The sequence below is a fragment of the Cercospora kikuchii genome (genome assembly GCF_019650295.1).
Source record: "Cercospora kikuchii DNA, contig_00007, whole genome shotgun sequence".
Classification (NCBI taxonomy): Eukaryota; Fungi; Ascomycota; class Dothideomycetes; order Mycosphaerellales; family Mycosphaerellaceae; genus Cercospora; species Cercospora kikuchii.
Window position 1 is genome coordinate 1,763,668 of NW_025408588.1, and position 20,832 is coordinate 1,784,499.

Sequence of the window (20,832 nt, forward strand, 5' to 3'; positions counted from 1 at the left end):
CTCGGCGACAGCGTGCTACACGTCTTTCGCGTAGTCACCACCACCGCAAGGTGAAACAGAAGGCGTGGGCGGGCGCTCTGCGGCAGTTTCCCACTGCAGTGGCTCTTGGGAAAGCATCTCGCGTCGTGGTGGCCGGTGCCCAATGTTCCCGCGCCCGGGTTTGAAGTAGAATCTTCGCGACCTTTTCGGCTGTCTGGAGGCGCATGTCGTGCTACTGCACCGCGATCCTGTGAGAAGTTACGGTGGCATCCGGGATGTACTGGGAGGTAGGGAAACAGGTCGAAGAGATGGGCCAGGAAGGGGCAAAAGGTCTTTCATCGCATTCCTCGTCGACAGACCTCATCCATCGCGTACACCGGAGTCGGAATTGCTGAGAGGATTCCGAGCGCGCGCATGCGTCGACGAATGTGTCCCAGCGCGCGGAACCATGTCACCGTCCTGCAGTCCGGCTCCCGCGGGTGCGCAACCCAGGCACTTGGCGAGTAGACGTAGCATTCCATCCGAACCTGCGGCGAGGTAGCGGTGCTCCTGGCCGCGCAGGTGACGGAAAGAGCAATTGCTACAACGTACGTACATAGCTCTGCGCCTCCCGATGAGAAGAGGCAACGAGACGGTGAGCATATCGAGCGTGGGCGTGAGACTTGTCTGGCCAGAAGCGTCAGCTCCGAACCGCACGCGAGCTCTGCCATGCTCCACCTCCACATCGACGCCCAATGTCCAAAGCAGCACCGACGGGCGATAATATCACGTCGAAGATATAGCTGCCGTAGCGATGCCATCAAGCTGACGTCCAAAAAGCCAAAGCCCTCCACGCGGCAATCGGCAACAGGAAGCAGGCGCAAACCTTCCGAGGACCACCAGACCTGGCCTTCAACTGACCACTGAACTCAGATCCTACTGCCTGCCCTAGGGCTGCCCCCAGTAAGCTTCCGAAGGAAGAAATGATAAAAGGATAATTGGAAACGTAATGCCACTGTAGCATGTGCATGTCAGCTTCCGCGCGCGATGCACGCCAATTCTCTTCGACAGCATTGGAAAGCCAAAAACCAACAAAGCTTGTCCATACTCATCCAACTTTCCCCCCCAGCATCATCGCTGACTTGGTCTTCACTCGTGCAGACGTAAAACTGTGCCTCCTCCTCACCTGAAAAGCCCTCGATGAGCATTTTGTGCTAGAGGGACAGCCTCCAGTGCTGACGCCGCCCTCGTCATCGAGCATTACCGGCAGTTACATCGACAGCAAGACACCAGACATCAGTCTCATCAGATTCTGTTCACAGCATCGTCCGCATCAAGTACCTCTGAGAGCAGCGGTGCCTGTCTCCTCTTCTGCCGCAGCCTGCAGTCTTACATACCGGGACTCGAGAAATGCACTTGCCTCTTTCAGCCTGCAGCAGCAGCAGCACGTTCAAGGCCCCCAGCCATTGCCACACTCTCGGAGATATACGATCTCGCAAGCAGAAAGCTGCCGAAAGCCGTTGTGCAACGACAAACAAGCGACTCTGCAGAGACGGAGAAATCTATCTGAAATCATTCATCAGCAGCCGATGGCCAGCAACCACAGTAGCACAGAACTAGCACGCTAAGTTGTAGATAGATTCAATGTGGCAATTTTTCCCGCGGCGAGACAGAACAAGTTTCCGATCTCTCTGTGAGACAGGCTCGTTATGCCTCGTGCGCAGTTTCGGACTCAAGGCCGAAGACTTCAGACTGGAGAGAGAGCATCGCTGTCTTGTCCATATCACATAAAACACGCCCAATCTTCACAATTCATCAGCCTTAGTAACACAAGTCTCGAACATGTGAACCCGCGAAACAACCCACCACATTGCCGCCACATCCCGTCATTTCCATCAATACTCTCCGCGTCCGCGCCCGCCACAATCTCCAGCGGCCGCACTTACATGGTCACGGCAAAGCCTGCACTCAAAGCAACGTGTCGCTCGCCCAGCAAGAGAGCAGTGAAGCGGTAGAGTATCACCAGATCAACAAAGGAGATGATAAATCACGAGTCTCTCCGCGTCCGCTCCCGTCGCAACCTCCAGCGGCCGCATCTCTCAAGCCACGGCAAAGAGACCCAATTACGGAGTAGTGGTACACGAATCGAGCACGATGAAAAGTCACGCACTTTCCCTCATTATCGCCTACCCAACTGCTCTTACTTTACGAAAGGAAAGAGTAGTCAATGTCTCAGAAGCTTCTATTCCCAACTTCTCTACACCTTCTTTCCCTACCATGCCTTCCTTCCCCTTCTAAAACTCAGAAACACACGCAAGCATCCCTCGCAAGAGCGACCCAGCTGATGGGCCGTATTCATGATATGAGTATTGTAAAAGAACGAGCAGTATCGGACATATAAACAAAACACACACAATAGGTACAGCCAAGAAGAAAAGGAAACTTCTAGGTTCCAAGAGTATCTCTCTTTCCTTGATCCCATTTGATTTCGCTCGCTCGCCATTCCCAGGTAGTTCCATTCCATCCCATTCCCATCCGTGATTAACAAAAAAGAGAGAAAATGCAAGAAACACCCCGAAAAAGGAGACCCCAAGAGAGACAGATTGATGGAACGCGGACTTTGGCTGTTGAGTCCTGTGCGTTCCAATGCTGTCCATCTATGCAGTAGTCGTGAGTGTCGTGGCAGAGTCCTGTTGTACTCCACCACCAAGCTTCCACCACGAAAGTCGTCGGCGAAGCGACTCCCAACTCTTCTTCACGTTGAGATCAAACAAACTTCGCTTCGGGCGGAGTGCAACGACACTTTTCTTCGCGCTCAAGCCTTTCTCGCAGAAGGCCTCCTAGCTCTTCCGTCGGAACATGCCAGAATGCTTCTCGTCGTTGTCATACCCAGCAGGTGACAGATCCTGCGGGCTCGCGCTGAATTGTTTCTGCGCGGGGACCATCGTAGGAGGTAACGGTAATTCCTTGTCTTGGAACCCGTGGATCTTGGTGGTCCGAGGGAGTTCGAAGCAGCCGACTTCCGTATAGCTGTCATCTGTCGCGTTCGCCATGCGGCGCGACTCCTTTGGTGGCGTCGGTGGCGGAAGACCACCGCTCTGCCAACTTCGCCTCTCTTCCTCACTGCGGCGATCCGTAGTGCCATCCATCTTCGGTGGTGTGGGCGGCGGGATCTCGCCAATCGCCTCCGCTGGCATGTTGGCATTGCCAATAATCGGTGTGCCATTGTTCCAAAGCTTCTCTTCGCTCTGCTGTGGCGTCACCCGAGATGGTGTGCGCGAGACATTGCTCGAGTTCTCAGCCGCCTCGCCAATAACGGGCAGTGTGACTTGATCATTCTGCGCATCCCCGGGGCTTCTGACTGCCATGATACTCCGATCGGGTACATCCTCCTCAGACGAGCCCTTGCGGCGTGACTTCTCAGCCTGGTGCTCTGCCTTGCGGATGACCTTTTCGGTCCCGGGAGGGTTGGTACTATCGCGCGGTGGTAGGTTCATGCCACCCAGGCGCTCGTCTCGGACGGTGCCTTCGATGCCTGCGGGTATTGTTATGCCCGCATTGGCCTCCAATGTCGTCGAGAGCCGTTCCTGCTCCGCACGTTCTCTTGACATTGTGATGCCAGATATAAATCTGATGAATCGATCGCCGTAGCGTTCCGGCGGAATAGGCGATATTTGTGACTCGTGTCCGCCCATACCTTTCCAGGCATGCTCAATCCTTTTGAGCAGCGTGTACTGCGAATGTGTTAGCTCACAGTCTCTGGATCTCGAACCGACCTGTACTCACCCTCGTCAAGCAATCAATGATGCCGAGATAGTATATTTCCTCACCAGGAGCATCGTCCTCGTGAGTAGCGCGGAAGCCGCCATCATCAGCATAAAAGAAGAACGGACTTCGATGCGCCTCGTCTGGCATCTTGTCCAAAGTCTGTGAAATGGGAACAGGTCTCTGTCTCTTGACCGCCTCCCGCATCTCCTTGACTCTTTTCGCATTCTCCATCTTGCTCGGTGTCCTGTCCAATTGCGTGTGAGTTCCATCATCCTTCGGCTCTCCCTCAGGCTGGAAGACACGCAAAGTCTTGTCGCGCAAATTCTCTTCATTACCACGTTCCAAATCATGAATGCCAACCAGCATAGAATAATCCATGATCTTCAGACGCTGCAGCAGCGCAACGTCCTTTTGCATCTGCGCTACAAATGCTTCCTTCTTTGTGGGCCCGAATTCGAGGTGTAGATTGCGTCGCAACCAATTCAGATCTTTGAGTGTGGCACGAGGATTCTTCTCTAAATCTTCTTCTTTGAAATCTCGGCCAATCGTGCTGCCCTTCAGATCGAATGTGCGATGTATGTCGCGATGCGGCGGGAAGAGGTTGTTCATGACCACAAAGTGGATCTTCCTCCCATAGGGGATCTTCACTCGGTGAAGTCCATAAAATTGTGAGAGCAGAGTGTTGGGGTTCTCAGTGACATGGTTATAGTAGTCCCGAAGAATCATCCGCAAAAATTTGTGCTCTCCATGATGAATCGTCTTGATAATGTATTTGTAATCTCGTGAGAAGTAGAAGAATGATCCACTCTTTCCTGGTGAGCCCAGCTCAGAGAGAATATACTTCGAAGTCAGAGACATGAGGTAGTCGGCAGGATCCAACTGGAAGTTAGCCCGGAGCTTCCTGAAGACAAACGGCGCGTAGTCCTTGAACTTGAAGTCATATTTGGAGCTTGGAGTCAGCTCACTCCCGCTAATGTCGAAGCTGAATTTGTGCTTCGTCTCAAAGTCGGCATCCGTGAGCTCTCTGTCGAGTTTCGCGTTCGTGCGGCTAACACAGCAACGGATACCGGTAAGCATGTTATACGCGGTGACGAAGTTGACATGGTTCTGGTCGACTTTGGTGCCCACGACCACTCTGTCATCGTCGGTGTCCGCTCGCTGCTTTTTGGATGCGCGCTTCGCTCTGATGTGCTCTGCCCATCTGGCCGCATCCTCATCTTGAGGGATGTCATCCAGGTGCATGTCTGAATGCACGGACCGCGTGTTGCGCCTTCCCAGCTGCAGAGATGCTCTACGTCTCGTCGGAGTATTCGGCGAAAAGCGGCCCGTGGACAGGATTGCGCCGTCAAGCTGTGACGATGGATCTGAGCCATCCTTTGAGGTACGTGTCGCGCTCGGTACCTCCAGCGTATGCCGCTGAGTTAACCGGTCTGGCCTTGTGGCAGTCGGAACTAAGCTTTGGCTGGGATCGAAAGCTGGTGGTGAAGATGCACGATGTTTTGAGGGTTTGGAGCTCGGCGGCCTCAATAGCCCATCTGTAGTAGTTTGCGGTGAGCTCTCCTCTACTGGCGGTAGAGCGGAGCTGGGCGTCATCGGAACCTGTCCATGGCTGACGCTTCGTATTGGATGTTGTGACGTGATTGGCTCCCCATTCGAGATGCTGACAGGCTTGCCCAGCGGACTTTTGGTCGCTGAAATGGCAGGCTTGCCGTTCGCATGTGGGACAGCAGTGAAGTAGCCTTCTTCGGCTGCTCCTAGACGTGTTGTGGCCTCTTTGACAGCTTCTCCCGATCTCCGCTCACCGCCGTCAGATACAGACAAATTTGTTGCGCTGAGATTGTTCATGCTCCGCCGGCTTTTCATGCTCAGCGCAATGCTCTTAGCACTAGGCGCTCTGTCACTGCCGGGGGCATTTGGTACGCTCAGCACGCTGCCTTCTTTTCCACCGAAGCCCTCCTTGACGCTTGTGCTGCGTCTTGGCGCGGCATTGGCGTTTGACGTAGGCGGGTAGGCCTCTGCCAGAGCGTCCGCGGTAAACGGTGTAAGCTGCTCTGAGCCTGGTGTCCTATGGTGGTCATTTGGAAGGACTCGGGGGTATGTGCCGTTTGGAGTGGAGGTCGTGTAGCCATCTGCAGCACCAACCGACATGTCTCTGCCAGCCCCAGCGCTCAAGTTGCCGTGAACCATGAAGGCATGGGCATAGGACAGCTCGGTGGACTTCCTGCTCAGCGGCGCCGTCGTCGATGGTGGTGGGTCTGAAGGCGGCGCATCGTCCCCTGATCTGAAGGCCGTGGTGGTCGCCAGCGCGAAGAAGTCCGGGTCGGCGTTGCGGTGGGCCACCGAGGTGGTAGGAGTCGACTGACGCTGTCCTATGGCGTCTGAAGATCCTGCGGAGGGTTCGTGTAATGTGTTGCGGTATTCGTTATGCTGGATGAGCAATAGCCGTCGCTGCAAAGTGTTGTGGGCGCGCGGATGTGGTGTGTTGTATGTTGGCTGGAGCAGAACAGACGTCGCGGTCAGTCGGCTAACGGCCACGTCCGTACGAGGGCTTGGCAATCAAGATCAGCCCGTCGTCATTGTTGATTTCACCCTGACTCGCACGCGTTGGTAGACAGTCCAAAATTATCTATACCGTCTCCTGCTATTCTCAAGCTGACGAAACACATGCAGCCTCATCAGCAGCCCAGCCCAGCCCAGCCCAGCAGCTGCGTTGTGTAATGGGACTCGGCGGATGAACGTGTTCCCTGCATGAGCTCCGGAAGCTCTGCTTTCCGCCCATTGTTTGGCGTCGAATCACTGCTGCACACGCGTCGCTCTCACTTCCCAGCATTGGCCATCACAGTACACTTCAAGACCACTCGGGTCACATCAATCAGTGAGACATGGCGGACAAGTCAAGTTCAAAATAAAATGCATGTCAGGCTATGTACTCTGTTCGCGCTGCATAGCATTGTGACATCTCTCGTAGCAGTAGCAGTACCCTCGGCCGTGCTCTCTCCCCATAACGCCAGTCATAAACATCCCCTAAAGCAAAATAAAAAGTCCCCCGAGAAGCCGGTCCCAATACGAGAAGGTCGGCGGGAGAACAAACGCGTCCTCACACAAACCGCGAGCTGGTATCACACATACATATATCCATGGACCTTTCATCTGACGCCGAACACCTTGCATCGCCGACTGCGACCATCATCGACGCGCTTCAACGACGACTGCGTATCGGATAACATGGCGCGTCGGGCATCAGTCTCCATTACGGAAGGTCGCAACATCGTCAGATCGGACAGAAGAAGAAATGAGACGCTTATGCCTTCTTGGGCGTCGCGCTCTTCTTGGGGGTTGCCTTCTTCGCGGCGGCCTTCTTGGGTGCGGTGGTCTTTCGGACGGCCTGTGGTGCGGTAGACTTGGTGACGCGCCCTGACTTGGTCTTGCCGAGGACAACTGGAGCCTTCTCCTCAACGGCTGGGGCCTACAAAATCGTCAGCATGAATGGAGTGCAACACGACAAGGTGATTGCTTACAGCAGCAGGTGTCTTGCGCTTGGTGCCAGTGTTTGCCTTTGTCTTGGTTGTCGCCTTCTTCGCTGGTGCCTTTGCCTTTGTGGTTGTGGTCTTCTTGGTAGCGGCAGCCTTCTTTGGGGCAGCGGCCTTCTTGGTTGTTGTTGTGGTCTTCTTGGTGGCAGCGGTGGCCTTCTTTGGTGCAGCAGCCTTCGTGGTCTTCGCAGCGGCGGTCTTAGTGGAAGCGGCGGCCTTGGATGCTGGTGCAGCGAGCTTCACTGTTCCAGAGGTACCTGTTGGCGGCAGCGAGGTCAGCAGCGTGCTTGGGACAGCGTCGATTTTCAGACTGAAAGCGATGGGACGGTGTGCTCATCGATACCGAGAAACACGACACGTCGATTGTCGCGTTGTGGGTGCGTTCGAACGTGGATGTGATCGATCGGTCTGACGTACCCTTTGGTCGCGCGAAGACACCGCTGTCGGAACCCTTCTGGAGGGCGCGGTTGAATTGTGCGGTGAAGACAGCATCGCTGACGCCAGTGAGGTTGTTGTTGGCCTGGACGTACTTCTTAATGGCCTGGCGACTGTAGAAAGGGAGCAATGTCAGTCAGAGCTCAAGGCTGTGTCACACCGCGCTACTTCCGAAATGGGTAACGACGGCGACGACGAGGTGGAGATTTTCACTTACGAAGAACCGTTACGCTCCTTGAGCTATATATCAAGACGCGTCAGCCCAATTCTCAAGTCGCAGCAGTGGTTGTGGGGTGCGTGTTGCGATCAGACGTGTCGCCTGTCGCAATCTGACCATCACGAAGACGACCACACCAAATGCGCCGGGAAAGCTCAACTTACGCTGACAATGGCCTCCTTGATCATGTCTAGAGTAAAGACGCGTCAGCAACCGGCGAACACGATAAAAGCTGTCCCCTATCGCCGCGACAAGGCGGGCGATCAGGTTGTCGTCGCAAACGTACCTTGGTAAGTGCCGTGCTGGGAGGCGCCAGCAGGCTTGCTGGCCTTCTTGGTTGCGGCTTTTGGAGGCATGTTGCTTGGAATGTGATTGATTGTGCTTGAAGCGGATTGCCTGGAGCGTCGATTGATGTGTGGAATACGTGTGGTCGAAGTGGTGGTCGAGAGCGTGGTGGATGGGAAGCAACAGGTAGAGCAGTAAAAGGCCGCAGTCGCGCGTGCGGCGGGGAAAGGGCCCTATTTATTGTAGAGCTAGCACGCTGCGCAGCACTTGGATCAAACCCATCGCTACCCTGCACCTCTTCAGCGAGCTAAGCTCCATTCTCTCTTTTACTCTTCTGATTCTTTTCTCTGATAGGGCCGGATCTCCCCATCCTGTCTCGGTCGCTTCGAGCCTTTCCTGAGCGCACTTCGACTTCCCTCGACGCCCTCCTTCTTTGTTATGATCTTGGCACGACTCCACGCGCCTCATGGCTGTCGCGTTTCTCCTCCCAACTCTGCAACATTTCTCTTCTTCGAGAAGCCGTTCGTCCTCTCCTGCTGTGCTATGATTCGTTCAACACCTATGACAGCCCATCACACTACTGTTCGTTTATCCCTCGTCTAATTCCGTACAAGGTCTCGTGATGCCTGACTGTCCCGCGCCTGCTCACGCTTCCTCTGTTGCCATCGTGATTTCACCTCACTGTATCATACCTCTAGATTGTCCTTCCGGGACTGCACAACACACGACAGTACTATACGTGAGTCAGTCGCCTTCTGTATCTGTAATGCAATGCTATCGTGTTCATCCTGTTGAGAGTTCTCCACGCGGCGCGTCACCGCCTGAACCGGATGTGATACAACATCGCACGCGTGAACATTTCACTCCTCAACACTAAAGTGTCTTCTGACTGCCTGCGCGATATTCGATGATCCATTCACGTCGCACGAGATTGCTCGAGAGTGTAGGCAACTGTGGCAAACTGGTCACGCGGTCAGCGAATCGAGATCACGCCACCCACCCATACACCTTGGCGCATCCCAACGACAAGCGGCTGGAGAAGTAATCAATATAGGGATAGTGGCACGGGTAGTGAGAGGATGAAAGGTTTATCATTGAGCGCTCTATCGAGTATCGTGGCGCATCATAGGGAGTCCTCCCAATTTTTTTTCTGCGCAATTTCTCTTTCTTCCAGACATCTCCCATCTCCCTCGTTGTGCATAAGCTGAGGTGTGCCGTGCTTCGTGATCGCGGTCGCACGCGGGTTGAAGAGAGTATGGGTTTATCTGAACTGATCCGGCACCTTCTGAACGAATGAAGAAGGATGTGATCAACGTGGTCTGCTGAGCTGAAAACAACCCACCCAGCCATGATTGGTGCAGGAAGGTAGCCTCGTCAATGCCAGAGTACTATTCCTGGGGTTAACAGTGGTTTCTGGAGCCTGACAGCAACATCCAATGGCAGTCGCTGTATCCAGTGTAGTCGAAGAGTCCTGTGGGTCGGCAGAACTGAGAATGTCGTGTATTGATACCTCATAGAATGTCGGTGTCGAATCGTGCTGAGAGATGAGATGAGAACTGTCCATGGCAAAACTGCCAGGTCTGTAGTAGTGCTTGAGGTTCAAAGTGTCGGAAGAGTCGAGGCCAGAAAAAGAGTGTAGCGCTGCAGTCGTCTTTGGCCAAATCGCGCAGGCCATGCAACAACCGCTTCGTGGTAAACGTCAATCCGGAGCATAAGAACCGGAATATCATCAAGTCATGCCCATTAAGAAAAACGCCCGTCGGCACGCCGGCCAACATACCGCATGCCTCCCTTTCTGGCGGCACTCCCACCCAAACGCCTGTCCTACTCCTACAGATTGCGCTAGCTTTGTCGACCAAAAGTCCCGTGCCACTAGGCCTGGGCTAAAGGCGGACCCGCCGGTGCCATCTGTTGCTGTGGTGGTGGTCGCTGCTGGAAGCCACCTTGTCTCTGCTGTCCTTGGAAGCCATTTTGGTCATTTCGTGGTCCACCACGACCTCGACCATAGCCGCCACCACGGCCTCCACGGTAGCCTCCGGTACGGTTTGCGGGGTTGAGCAGATCCTGTCCGCTGCCCTGCTGTCTGCCTGCTTGTTGCCCCTGCTGCTGTTGTTGCTGTGGCGGCGCAGTGTTGATGGGGCGGGGAATGTTCTCTGGTGCGTCGTATACATACAATTTCTTGTCAATAGTGCCAGGAATGGGTTGAATCTCGGTACCAAGTTCCTGCTCGATACGGTACAAATTGAAGCGATCTTCCCAGTTGATCAGGTTGATGGCCAGACCAAGATGACCAAATCGTCCCGATCGACCGATACGGTGAAGATACGTCTCCGCGTTCTTGGGGAAGTCAAAATTGATAACGACATTCACGGCTTGAATATCGATACCGCGAGTGAGAAGATCGGAACAGACCAGGTTGCGCATTGCGCCGTTGCGAAAATCGTGGAAAACGCGGTTACGATGCTGCTGCAACATCTTCGCATGCGAGTAGAAACACGAGTACCCAAGCTCGGTGATCTTCTTGGCTAACAGCTCGACACGAGTTGTGCTGTTGCAGAAGATGATAGACTGGTTGATTTGCAGTCTGCTGAAAAGTGTGTTAAGGCAGTGGACCTTTTGCTTCTCCTCAACGAATGCGTAATATTGTGTGATACCACGCAGAGTGAGCTCGTCCATCAAGTTGATCTCGTGGGGATCGTTCATGTGCTTGTCTTTGAAGTCCTTCACCACGACTGGGAAAGTTGCGGAGAATAACATGACTTGTCTGTCCTTAGGGTGGAACTTGAGGAGCTGCTCAATGGTTACAGTGAACTCAGGTGAGAGCAGCTTGTCAGCCTCGTCCATGACAAACGTCTTCGCCTCGGATAAATCGGCGACACCCTTGCCGGCCAGATCCAAAATACGTCCAGGCGTACCGACAACGATGTGCACAGGGTCGTTCAATCGTATAATGTCATCGCGCAGTCCGGTTCCACCAGTGGTGACCATGACATTGATGCCAAGGTGCTTGCCAAGCGTCTTGCAGACTTGCGATGTTTGCAGTGCCAATTCTCGCGTGGGCACGAGAAGAAGTGCCTGAATCTTGTCCAACTTGGGGTTGATGCGCTCTAGCGTAGGAATGACGAACGCTGCGGTCTTTCCTGTGCCGTTCTTCGCTCGTGCAAGTATATCGCGACCAGATAATGCGACTGGAATCGTCTCTTCTTGAATGGGCGAGGGCTTCTCAAACCCTGCTTCATAGATACCCATCAATAGCTCGCGCTTGAGATAGAATTCCTCAAAATCCAGGCCCTTCGTCGCTGTAACATCCTCTGTTTGCTGTCTGCCATCTTTCGGAGGTGCTTTTAGCCCCGACTTCCAATCGCCCTCCGCAGCTTCGTTCAGTGACGTCTTCTCGAGCTTGTTGGCTAGCCCGTCCGCCATTGCAATGTTGTGTGTGCTGTGCTAAGTGCCAGCGCCCTGTGATCTGGTTGTATGAATGTCCGGAGGAAGCCAGACGGTGCCTGCGCGGCAGTGGTGCTCCCGCGAGCGATGCGGCTGACCTGAAGCTGACAGAAAGTCGCTAGCGGAAGTGGTGCAGCAATCTGCTATAGAAACCGCGCGTGTTTTTCAGGCGATTCTGATGCCGTAGATCGGGATGCAAGCTATTTGGAGACGGCCTATAGAGCAGACTGGTCAGTCTCTGGAAGTGTCTGCGGTGCGCGACACGGCGTGGCAGGCAAGGCGGCAGTACGGCGGATCTGGCTCTGATATGGCGTGGCAAGCGGTTGCGCGTGTGGTTCGGAGTGGTCGGAGGAGGTGTGGAGGTGGTTGGGTAGACTGTGAAGCTGTCTGAAGAGTCGGACTTCACAAGACTTCGAAGAATGAAGTCGGCGAGAGGCCCAAAAAGCTTGGCGCTCATTGGTGCCATTGAGCTGCATCGCAGTGTTGCACAAGCCGACCGAGTATCCACCCGAGCATTGCTAACATCCCTCTCGCGTCGCGCTTAGTTGATCTGTAGAAGCATCTGACATGAGCAGTGAATTGATCTCGTGTCTTCTGGCTGAATTTGATACGCGTGCGACATCCGCCGCAGCAAACGCTGCCATCCATTGCTTCTGGGTTCACGCAACTCGGCGAGCGTTCCGAGATCGACCACTGCCAGCATGTCTACCTTGTGAGTCGGCTTTCCTCACAACAAATGCCAGAATTGATCATAAGACACCTCGAAGTCATCTCTCAGACCAGAGAACATTGGCCCGAAATTGATACATCAAGCTTCGTTGACTTCTAACATGAAGGCAGTCACTATATGCTACGATTCGCCACTCGACCATGTTCCGCACTACGACAAAGTACAAATATCCTTCGGCCGTCGCTGAACATCAACTCTCCAAGACTCCACGCGACCGGATCACCCAAGAGGCTGGCAGACGCGAAACCTCTTTCCTTCGCGCGGCCGACCCCTTTCACCCACCGTCTCAACAAGCTCATCGCCCACTCCAAACCTTTCCGAAGATCATACAGCAGTCCCACCGGCCATGGCACTATGCCCGCGTCCTACAAGTCCGCCAAACGCGCTGTGCGGACACTAATTCTCATCAACACCGGAGTCTTTCTCACGTGGGCCTATGCAAGCGGCAATGCTCGCCAAACCAACGACACCCAACTCCTGCAATACCTCGTCAAAAATTTCCTTTTGACCGAAGAGAATCTCTCGCAGGGCCGTTACCACACGATGATCACGTCGGCCTTCAGCCACACAAACCTGTTCCACTTTGGTTTCAGTAAGTCTATTTATCAGCACGCTCTTTCGATCCTTAGGCATCTCTGACCCACAACCTTTCTTCTACCTAGACATGTTCGTACTCTGGACCTTCGGCGGCATACTCGCCTACCTTCCCTTCATCGGTGCTAGACATATCTACTTGCTCGCCCTGACCGGTAGCTTCGCCTCGTCTTCCGCCTGGCTCATCCACCAGCGCTCCAGAGCAACCCCAGCACCAAAGACCATCTCCAGATCTTGGAACCCCTTCTCCGACACTTCTGCGCCAAGTCGAATACGAAAGACCGACGCACTCCTCGGAGCGTCGGGATTCATCATGGCTACCGTCTCATTGTCAGCCTGTCTCATGCCCTTCGCGCCAATGATGATGATGGGCGTCGTGCCCATGCCACTATATGCCGTGGCGATGGCGTACGCCGCGTTGGATTTGTATCTGTTAGATAGTGAACAGAGTCGAACGGCCCATTCAGCGCATTTGGGCGGCCTCGCATTTGGCATCGTGTATTATTTGGCGTTGTTGAGGAAGAAAGGTGGAGTTTGGCAGTTGATTAGTAGCAGGAGAAGGTAAGAGGAGAAACCAATATATCGATTTCCGGTAGTCGTTTGGTATGACACCGTAAGAGGTGAGATGGTTGTGGTTATGTGACACTAAGATATGTCTGATGTACAAAATGCATGCATGGAATACACATGACATGCGGAAACCCATACAGTCATTTGGTGCGCCTTTGCGCTTGTGACGTGCTTTCCTCTTCCTGTAATGCTGGCGTCACATTGGCTCCTTCGTGCCCCGCCTCTCGATCTTCTCCCATGGAAGTGCCATCTTCGAGAACATCGACCGGTCTCCAGCACGATTCGATGTCTCTCAGGCATTACTTGTATCTCCCTTCGCGACTTCTCTTTTCATGGACTCTTGAATTTACTCAACGAAGTCCTTGACTCTGTTCAACCACCCAAGGTACTCCCTCTGCTCCTTCACATCGATGTAGTCCGGCACGGCCTGAGCGAGGTACTCTGAGACACCTCGTGCGTTGAGGTAGCTCTCCAAGATGCCCTGAACTTCCTCGTCAAGCTGCTGGAATGGTGGTCCAGCGTAAAGCGACTCTGGGTGGTCGCGGATCAAAGCCTTAGCATCGCCCTTGATCTCCTTTGGCAGCTGCACAAGTTGGTTGATGATGAAGTCGCCATCAGCTGCGGTGAGGTAGAATTTGAGGGCGCCCTTGTTCGGTCTCTGAACCAGGACCGTCACGGCGACTGGGAACTGCTGTGGAGCACCTTCGGAGTCCTATATTTGAACTGTCAGTCAATATCGCAGGTATTTCATGTTCGCGATCTCAGTTCTCACCTCATCAGCCAATTCCTCACGATCAGCTGGGGCGACCGAGTCTTCTGGCGCAACCTTGAAGTTGCCGTCTGCCTTGCCGCCCTTGTTGATGGCGCCCTTGGTATTGGCACCTCCTGACTGTACGTCCATGCCCTCCTCGCCCAGTGCCATGTCCTCCTCGCCGTAGCCCTCATCAATCTCCGAATTGAAGTCTGCTATCGAAAAGTGGACGGTGATCTGCTCGTCCTCGTATTTGCGGGTCAAGTAAACATCTTGCTCGCCTTCAACATCCTTAATTTCCCAATCTGGGTTCTCCGCCTTGAACTGCTCAATGTTCTGGTCTGAGCCGGCTTGTGTCGCCGACTCCTCCTTCTCGATGCTGATCTCGCTCTCGAGCTTGGCAGCAAGTTGTTGTGAGTGTTCATCGAAGCGTGCGCGTGTTGTGGAGAATAGGGCGCTGCGTGGAGCTTGTTGGCTGATGCGTGATCGAAGGGTTGATGTGAAAGAAGGCTTGATCGAAGTCGTGGCGAACCGAGACGCTGTGCGTGGCGCGCTGCGGGCAAGGGCACGGAGTGACAACATTGTGAGCGATGTGTGGAGGGAAAAGGTATTAAACAGTCGATATCGAACAGATGGGATGATCAATGGATGCAAAGGGTCGGGAGTGGTCAAGAAATGTTCGAATGTTCTTCGCGCGGAGGAGCTTGGACTCCAGTCGCGGAGACACGTGAAGGAGGCCGATTCGCTGCGCGATGACGAGCCGAACACCTCACTCGAGCTGCACAATTAATTCCGCGACGACGACCGGACCGTCTCGGAGGCACTTCGAGGATCTCGACGGCGCTGCGGGATTGTGAGCGAGGGTGCTGTTCATTGAGGTCTCGTCACCACAGATCACGAATCGACAGACGCGACCATGAGCACTGTTCCCAGCACGAAAGGCGTCGCTTCTGGCCCCAATGCCAGCCAGACGCCCACGACCTCCGAGACGAAGAAGGAGAAGCCCTCGCCCCTTCGATCGATCATCGCAGGATCAACAGCAGGTGCAGTCGAAATCGCCATCACATATCCCGCCGAATTCGCCAAAACACGAACACAACTGAACTCACGACTCGCCCCCGGGCAAAAAGTCGCTTTCCCTCCCTTCGGCCCGCAATGGTATGCAGGATGCACGACTCTCATCATCGGAAACAGCATCAAAGCTGGAGTACGGTTCGTGGCGTTCGATCAGTATAAGAGCATGTTGAGCAGTCCTGATGGGACAATATCTGGGCCCATGACTGTTGTCTCTGGTTTCTTAGCAGGAGCCACAGAGTCTCTGTTAGCCGTCACACCGTTCGAGAGTATAAAGACACAACTCATCGATGATCGGAAACGAGAAAAGCCGCGGATGCGAGGCTTCTTGCATGGTTCGGGCATGATCTTCAGAGAGCAGGGCGTGAGAGGATTCTTCAAGGGATTCGTGCCCACAACTGCGCGACAGGCTGCCAATAGTGCGGTTCGCTTCTCATCATACACCTCGTTGAAGCAACTCGCGCAATCCTATGTTGCGCCGGGAGAGAAGCTCGGGACAATATCGACATTTGGGATTGGTGCTGTGGCAGGAACGATCACGGTGTACGCGACACAGCCGATTGATACTGTGAAGACGAGAATGCAAAGTATCGACTCGAAGGGGCAATACAAGAACAGCATAGATTGCGCTCTCAAGATATTCAGAGAAGAGGGCTTCTTTAAGCTGTGGTCCGGAGCAGTGCCGAGACTGGGGAGGTTAATGTTTAGCGGTGGAATCGTGTTTGCCATGTACGAGAAGACGATGGACCTGCTGGAGACGCTAGACCCGGAGAAGAAGTACATTTAGTCATCGCATCGACGACACATCGAACAATGGAGGAAGCTTCGACTTTCACGGGAACGATCTCGAAAGTGTGCTTGGAAACAGCGCCGCACGAAATGCGAGACCTGCGATAGAGTCGCGAGCGAGAAGGATGCACATTGACAACCTGGAGGATATGATCACTGGGCGCGGCAACCTCCTATCCGTAGATCGGGATCGTTGCAGCTTCAGCATATGATCGATAAATTAGAGCTGGAAATATGACAGCCTGAAGACACTGTCCCACATGTCTCCATTAGACATTTTGCAAGCAGGCCGCCTTGCCCTGCGAACACTGTACTCGGAATACACTGGCCGCTTGGAGCAATAAATAGCTGGTTACATTTTTGTCCGCCGAGCGACCACATGTTAATATAAATGAACGAATCACGTTACAGGCTAAAAGCTTGGCGCGGCGTGCAACTCAACTCAACTAGAACATGCAATCAGCGTTCGCAAGCAAACACGACATTCATCTCCGTACGGCCTGCACTTCCTCATCCTAGCAAGTTCTCGACTACAAGGAAAGCAGAGGAGGCGAGTCGGGCTTTAGTCAAAATCTGCGTTGCTCTGCACGCTTGATCACCCCAGCCATCAACTCCAGCCAGCGAAAGCACGCGAATGTGGTTCACGAGCCATGTCTACTACTAGTGCTTTCGGTCAACCACGGACAGGTGGGTTGTTTGGCTCTTCAAGCACAAGTACGACGCCTGCTGCAGGCTCTGGTGGCTTTGGTTCGACAGCGGCTGCTCCAACTTCCGGTGGCTTTGGTTCTACAGCGCCTGCTCCAGGCTCAACCCTCGTTGGCCCCGCGAATCCCGGCACGTCAACTTCGAATCGCGGTCTCTTTGGCTCCACAAATTCAAGCGCCTTTGGCTCTGCGAATCCCGGCACGTCAACTTCGAACCGTGGTCTCTTTAGCTCCGCAAATGTAAGCATCGCTCCTCCTATCTCGAGCTCTGTTCCTCCTGGAGCTTCTGGTGCCAATGGGTCGTCTGGAAATTTGTTCTCTCAAGGACCTTTCACGCACAACCAACCAGCGAAGACGTCCTCACGCGAGCCTGAGGCCCCGAAGCCTCCGCGCAAAGTCGAACCGTTTGAGTAAGTTGGGTTGACGTCTTGAATGCTGCAATCAAGCAGAACCTAACAACCGAATAGCCCCAGCAGTCCGGTCATCACTGTGAAAGTGGGAACATCAGCAACAGGCACTGCCACTTTCCACGTACACCAAGATATTCTGCGTCGTACCTCCGACTTCTTACGGGCAAAGAGCAAGGAGGTCTGGTCTGAGCCTGGTCGCGCGGTCGAAATTCCAAACCATTCATCAGCGATCTTCAAATTGTACGTAAATTGGGCCTACTCTGGCTTGATAAATCTCGCAAAGAAGCCAGAAAAATCGGCGGATACGGCTCAAGCTCAACCCGACCCCAAGAGAGTTACGGTAGAAGCGGTGACCGAAGGGTCTCAAACTGAGCCCGAATCAAACTCGGTAACGAACGACAAATCGACCGAGAAGTCCCAGACTGAGTCTGGCTCCAAAGCCGACACTAATGACAAGTCATCCGAGACCTGTCAAGCCGAAACTAACTCCCAGTCGGATACGCAAGAAGATGACAACATTTGGACTGTTCTCGCGAAGGCGTATGTTCTCGGAGAAGAGCTAATGGACGCCAACTTTCAAAGCGATGTCCTGGCTAGCCTCCACCACACAAGGTGGTCAGGCGATGACACGACTATAGGACCACTGGTGGGCGAATTATCGAACATCATCTACGACGGCACGACGGAGGGGTCTCCTGCACGCCTGTTCCTTGTGAATCTCTACTCCAGCCAGTTGACGAAGGCAGAGCTCGCGGCTAGAAAAGGCACCTTGGCTCCAGATTTCGTATACGATATGCTAATGGAAAACGCTCCTGCTTCCAGGTGATGAGGAGAAAGTGGCGAGTTCAGCAAGCTGAATGGACTGTCATTTGAGGGGCAGTAAGCAGGTATTGGAACTGGTTGCCTCCTTCCAAGAATGCACGTCTACTCGAGGGCTCCAGAGGCGAGAGCCGAGGCATTTGTTCATTCAAGGGCGTACGGAGATAGGCAATTCCGCGAGTGAGATTGACAAGGCAGACGCTGTTAGCGTTGTGATAGTAGAAGATGGCTTGTACAAATATCGAAATGTGTCCCCTCGGACTCAGACCTGCATGCGGCAGAAAACCTCTAGATGGATTAAAAAGGTATACATGTTTCCATCACAACAACCATATCCTCTCTTTCCCAGACGCGTCCCTCACACCCCCTGCATTCATTCTGCCATATAGTATCCTCAAACCCAAAGCCAGCGCAGTCGTGGCAAAACTACACGCCGCACAAACAAAATTCCCCGTTGGATACCCACTCGCCGCCTCCCTCGGCAACCAAATCCACTGGGCAATGATCTGACTCACGCCAGCCATACTGTTGTTCATCGCCGTCGCGACGGCCATAGTCGTAATTGCCGGAACATTACATGTGACCCAAGCGCTCAACGGGCCCGAAGATGGGAAGGCTCCGGCAGCACAAAGCATCAGACAGCCGTAGCGGGCGGTGTAAGCGTCTGCGGGTAACAGACCGGCTGTGAGCCAGCCGATTCCGCCTAGAGTGGAAGAGATTCCGATGTGTAGGCCTCGTTTGTTGGTGCGGTCGGCGGACCAGCCGAGGAAGAGACAGATTATGTAGCCTACGACCCAGGGTGGGACGGTCATGAGTTGGGCAGAGATACTTGTGTAGCCGAGACCGGAGACGATGGTGGGCGTGAAGAAGGTTAAGGAGCCGAGGGGAACGCAGTTTGTTGCCTTGAGCGATGAAATTAGTATTGTAAAACAGTGACTTTTCGATCAAGGACTCACATATGCAAAGTAATGCGTCAGCATCCTCGGGCTGAACGCAGTGGCCATGATTTCCTGCTTCGTGGACTTTTGCTGCGTGAAACCTCCGCCTTTGACAGCAATGCGGTCTTGAATGTATTTCTTGTCGTCGTTGTTCAGCCACTTCGCACGACTGGGGTAATCAGGCAAGAAAAGTAGAACAGGAATGACCATGACGACGGTAATGATGCCTTCGATGATGAACAGCCATCGAAAGCCTTCAAGTCCAGCCGCGCCATTGATGTTTCCAACACCGTAGGCAATGCATCCGCCAAAGGCTCCGGCAGCGGTTGCTGATGCGAGGACGAAAGCAATTCGCACACTACGCTCTTCGACAGGATACCAGAATGTGATGAGGTAGACGATACCTGGAAAGAAGCCCTGCATATACTGTCAGTTTCGACATATTGGAGTGTCGGGACGAAAATACTTACAGCTTCGAAGACACCAATGAAAAACCTCAGAACTACTACAGTCGCATAGTTCTGTACTCCAGCGAAACCGATAGTAAACACGCCCCATGCTCCAAGCAATGTCGCAAGCCAAACGCTCGGACGAACATATCGTTTCATGATCCAGTTACTCGGAACTTCGAACAGTGCATATGCCAGCGAAAAGAGCGAAACCGCAACAGCGTAATTCGTGTTCGTCATGTTGGTCGCTTGCAGCAGAGAGTCGCCGGTTTCCTGATTCAATACTTTGGAGTTGCCAATGTTGCCTCTATCGAGATAGTTGAGGAGGTAGACCCAGGCGCAGAGCGGTAAGATGTGGAGGTCCATGCGGCGAACGAGCTTCCGTGCTCGTGGTTTATCTTCAACGAAATGTACATTCTTGATTGGATCTTCTTCCGGGCTCTGAAAACTCGTCAGCTCGCAGCGACCATTTGCAACATGCCATGTTCATTACCGGTGCAGTCTCGATGGCATCTTCGGCATGAATTGCTCCTTGCTCATCCTTTTCGGTTCCAGCCATTATGCACGGCTTCAGCTTGTGATCTGCAACCGCTTGTTAAGAGAGTGAAGATCAAAACTAAACACATTGATGTGAGAAATAGAAGTGGCATATGAGGAGCAGAAGTGGCGTGAAAGAAATCTGGCAGAAAGATGGTCATTGCGGAAGACTTGCCTTGTTGCCGCTCTGGTGTTTCCACTCTGTGTAGATCTTGCCCGCTCGTGGGAAGCCATGTTGCATGCCCGCCACGCGATCATGCAGATCAGTATGGGGTTTCGCGGAGAAAGACGTGCGGAGAAGTGCGCCCCATTTGCATGCAGAAGAGCTGTCACGACTTCGGAGTGCTTGTGATGACGATGTACGACGGATATTGGTACCAAGTACATGCATGCATGTAGCATGGTTATATTTTTACTAGTCGCTGCACTTCAACGCAAGATTTATGCTTGGGAGAAAGTCAGGCGAGCTTGGTATCGTTTTCACTTCACTCGTGCACGGGTGCAAGACACGGCACAACCCCGTACGGTAGCCATTTCCCAAGCCCTTGACAGCTATCTGTACGCCAATGTCCGCCGAATATTCGACATGTACGACAGCGCATCAAGATGGGATGCCGGGCACTTCGCTTGCTGGCTTCGCCGGCTTGCCGCTTTCGTCGTCGCATGTGTGGTAGCTCTCTGCTTGAGCCTGACAGCAAAATGCGGTGGCCGCTCTCCTACTGCTGGAGTGCTGTGCGAAAACATATCACAAATGCTTCCCACAGGTCTGTGTGTGTCGCTTTTGTACATATCAGTCTGTGCAAGGATCGGTTCGGATAAACGTCATCAAT

At 53.6% G+C, this 20,832-nt stretch overlaps 8 protein-coding genes across 8 annotated transcripts; 2 read left to right on the forward strand and 6 right to left on the reverse strand.

Annotated features, from left to right (window-relative positions):
• Window positions 1-2,798: 2,798 nt before the first annotated feature.
• On the reverse strand, window positions 2,799-5,913 carry CKM354_001079200 (1-phosphatidylinositol-4-phosphate 5-kinase; the record flags this gene model as incomplete). Its single annotated transcript, XM_044806259.1, has 2 exons — window positions 2,799-3,692; window positions 3,745-5,913. 2 exons carry the CDS (start codon window positions 5,911-5,913, stop codon window positions 2,799-2,801), a joined length of 3,063 nt encoding a protein of 1,020 aa, XP_044662194.1.
• Window positions 5,914-7,027: 1,114 nt separating this feature from the next.
• Window positions 7,028-8,264, reverse strand: CKM354_001079300 (histone H1; the record flags this gene model as incomplete). The annotated part of the gene is made up of 6 exons (XM_044806260.1): window positions 7,028-7,192; window positions 7,245-7,513; window positions 7,674-7,804; window positions 7,909-7,931; window positions 8,073-8,098; window positions 8,195-8,264. 6 exons carry the CDS (start codon window positions 8,262-8,264, stop codon window positions 7,028-7,030), a joined length of 684 nt encoding a protein of 227 aa, XP_044662195.1.
• A 1,801-nt stretch (window positions 8,265-10,065) lies between these two features.
• Window positions 10,066-11,616, reverse strand: CKM354_001079400 (uncharacterized protein; the record flags this gene model as incomplete). The annotated part of the gene is made up of 1 exon (XM_044806261.1): window positions 10,066-11,616. The coding sequence occupies one exon, from the start codon at window positions 11,614-11,616 to the stop codon at window positions 10,066-10,068; it is 1,551 nt and encodes a 516-aa protein (XP_044662196.1).
• A 1,480-nt stretch (window positions 11,617-13,096) lies between these two features.
• On the reverse strand, window positions 13,097-13,456 carry CKM354_001079500 (uncharacterized protein; the record flags this gene model as incomplete). Its single annotated transcript, XM_044806262.1, has 1 exon — window positions 13,097-13,456. One exon carries the CDS (start codon window positions 13,454-13,456, stop codon window positions 13,097-13,099), a length of 360 nt encoding a protein of 119 aa, XP_044662197.1.
• Window positions 13,457-13,877: 421 nt separating this feature from the next.
• On the reverse strand, window positions 13,878-14,864 carry CKM354_001079600 (uncharacterized protein; the record flags this gene model as incomplete). Its single annotated transcript, XM_044806263.1, has 2 exons — window positions 13,878-14,243; window positions 14,304-14,864. 2 exons carry the CDS (start codon window positions 14,862-14,864, stop codon window positions 13,878-13,880), a joined length of 927 nt encoding a protein of 308 aa, XP_044662198.1.
• Window positions 14,865-15,198: 334 nt separating this feature from the next.
• Window positions 15,199-16,143, forward strand: CKM354_001079700 (uncharacterized protein; the record flags this gene model as incomplete). The annotated part of the gene is made up of 1 exon (XM_044806264.1): window positions 15,199-16,143. One exon carries the CDS (start codon window positions 15,199-15,201, stop codon window positions 16,141-16,143), a length of 945 nt encoding a protein of 314 aa, XP_044662199.1.
• A 652-nt stretch (window positions 16,144-16,795) lies between these two features.
• On the forward strand, window positions 16,796-18,085 carry CKM354_001079800 (uncharacterized protein; the record flags this gene model as incomplete). Its single annotated transcript, XM_044806265.1, has 2 exons — window positions 16,796-17,259; window positions 17,317-18,085. 2 exons carry the CDS (start codon window positions 16,796-16,798, stop codon window positions 18,083-18,085), a joined length of 1,233 nt encoding a protein of 410 aa, XP_044662200.1.
• Window positions 18,086-18,398: 313 nt separating this feature from the next.
• Window positions 18,399-20,024, reverse strand: CKM354_001079900 (uncharacterized protein; the record flags this gene model as incomplete). The annotated part of the gene is made up of 4 exons (XM_044806266.1): window positions 18,399-18,980; window positions 19,035-19,433; window positions 19,487-19,906; window positions 19,959-20,024. 4 exons carry the CDS (start codon window positions 20,022-20,024, stop codon window positions 18,399-18,401), a joined length of 1,467 nt encoding a protein of 488 aa, XP_044662201.1.
• Between the last annotated feature and the right edge of the window lie 808 nt (window positions 20,025-20,832).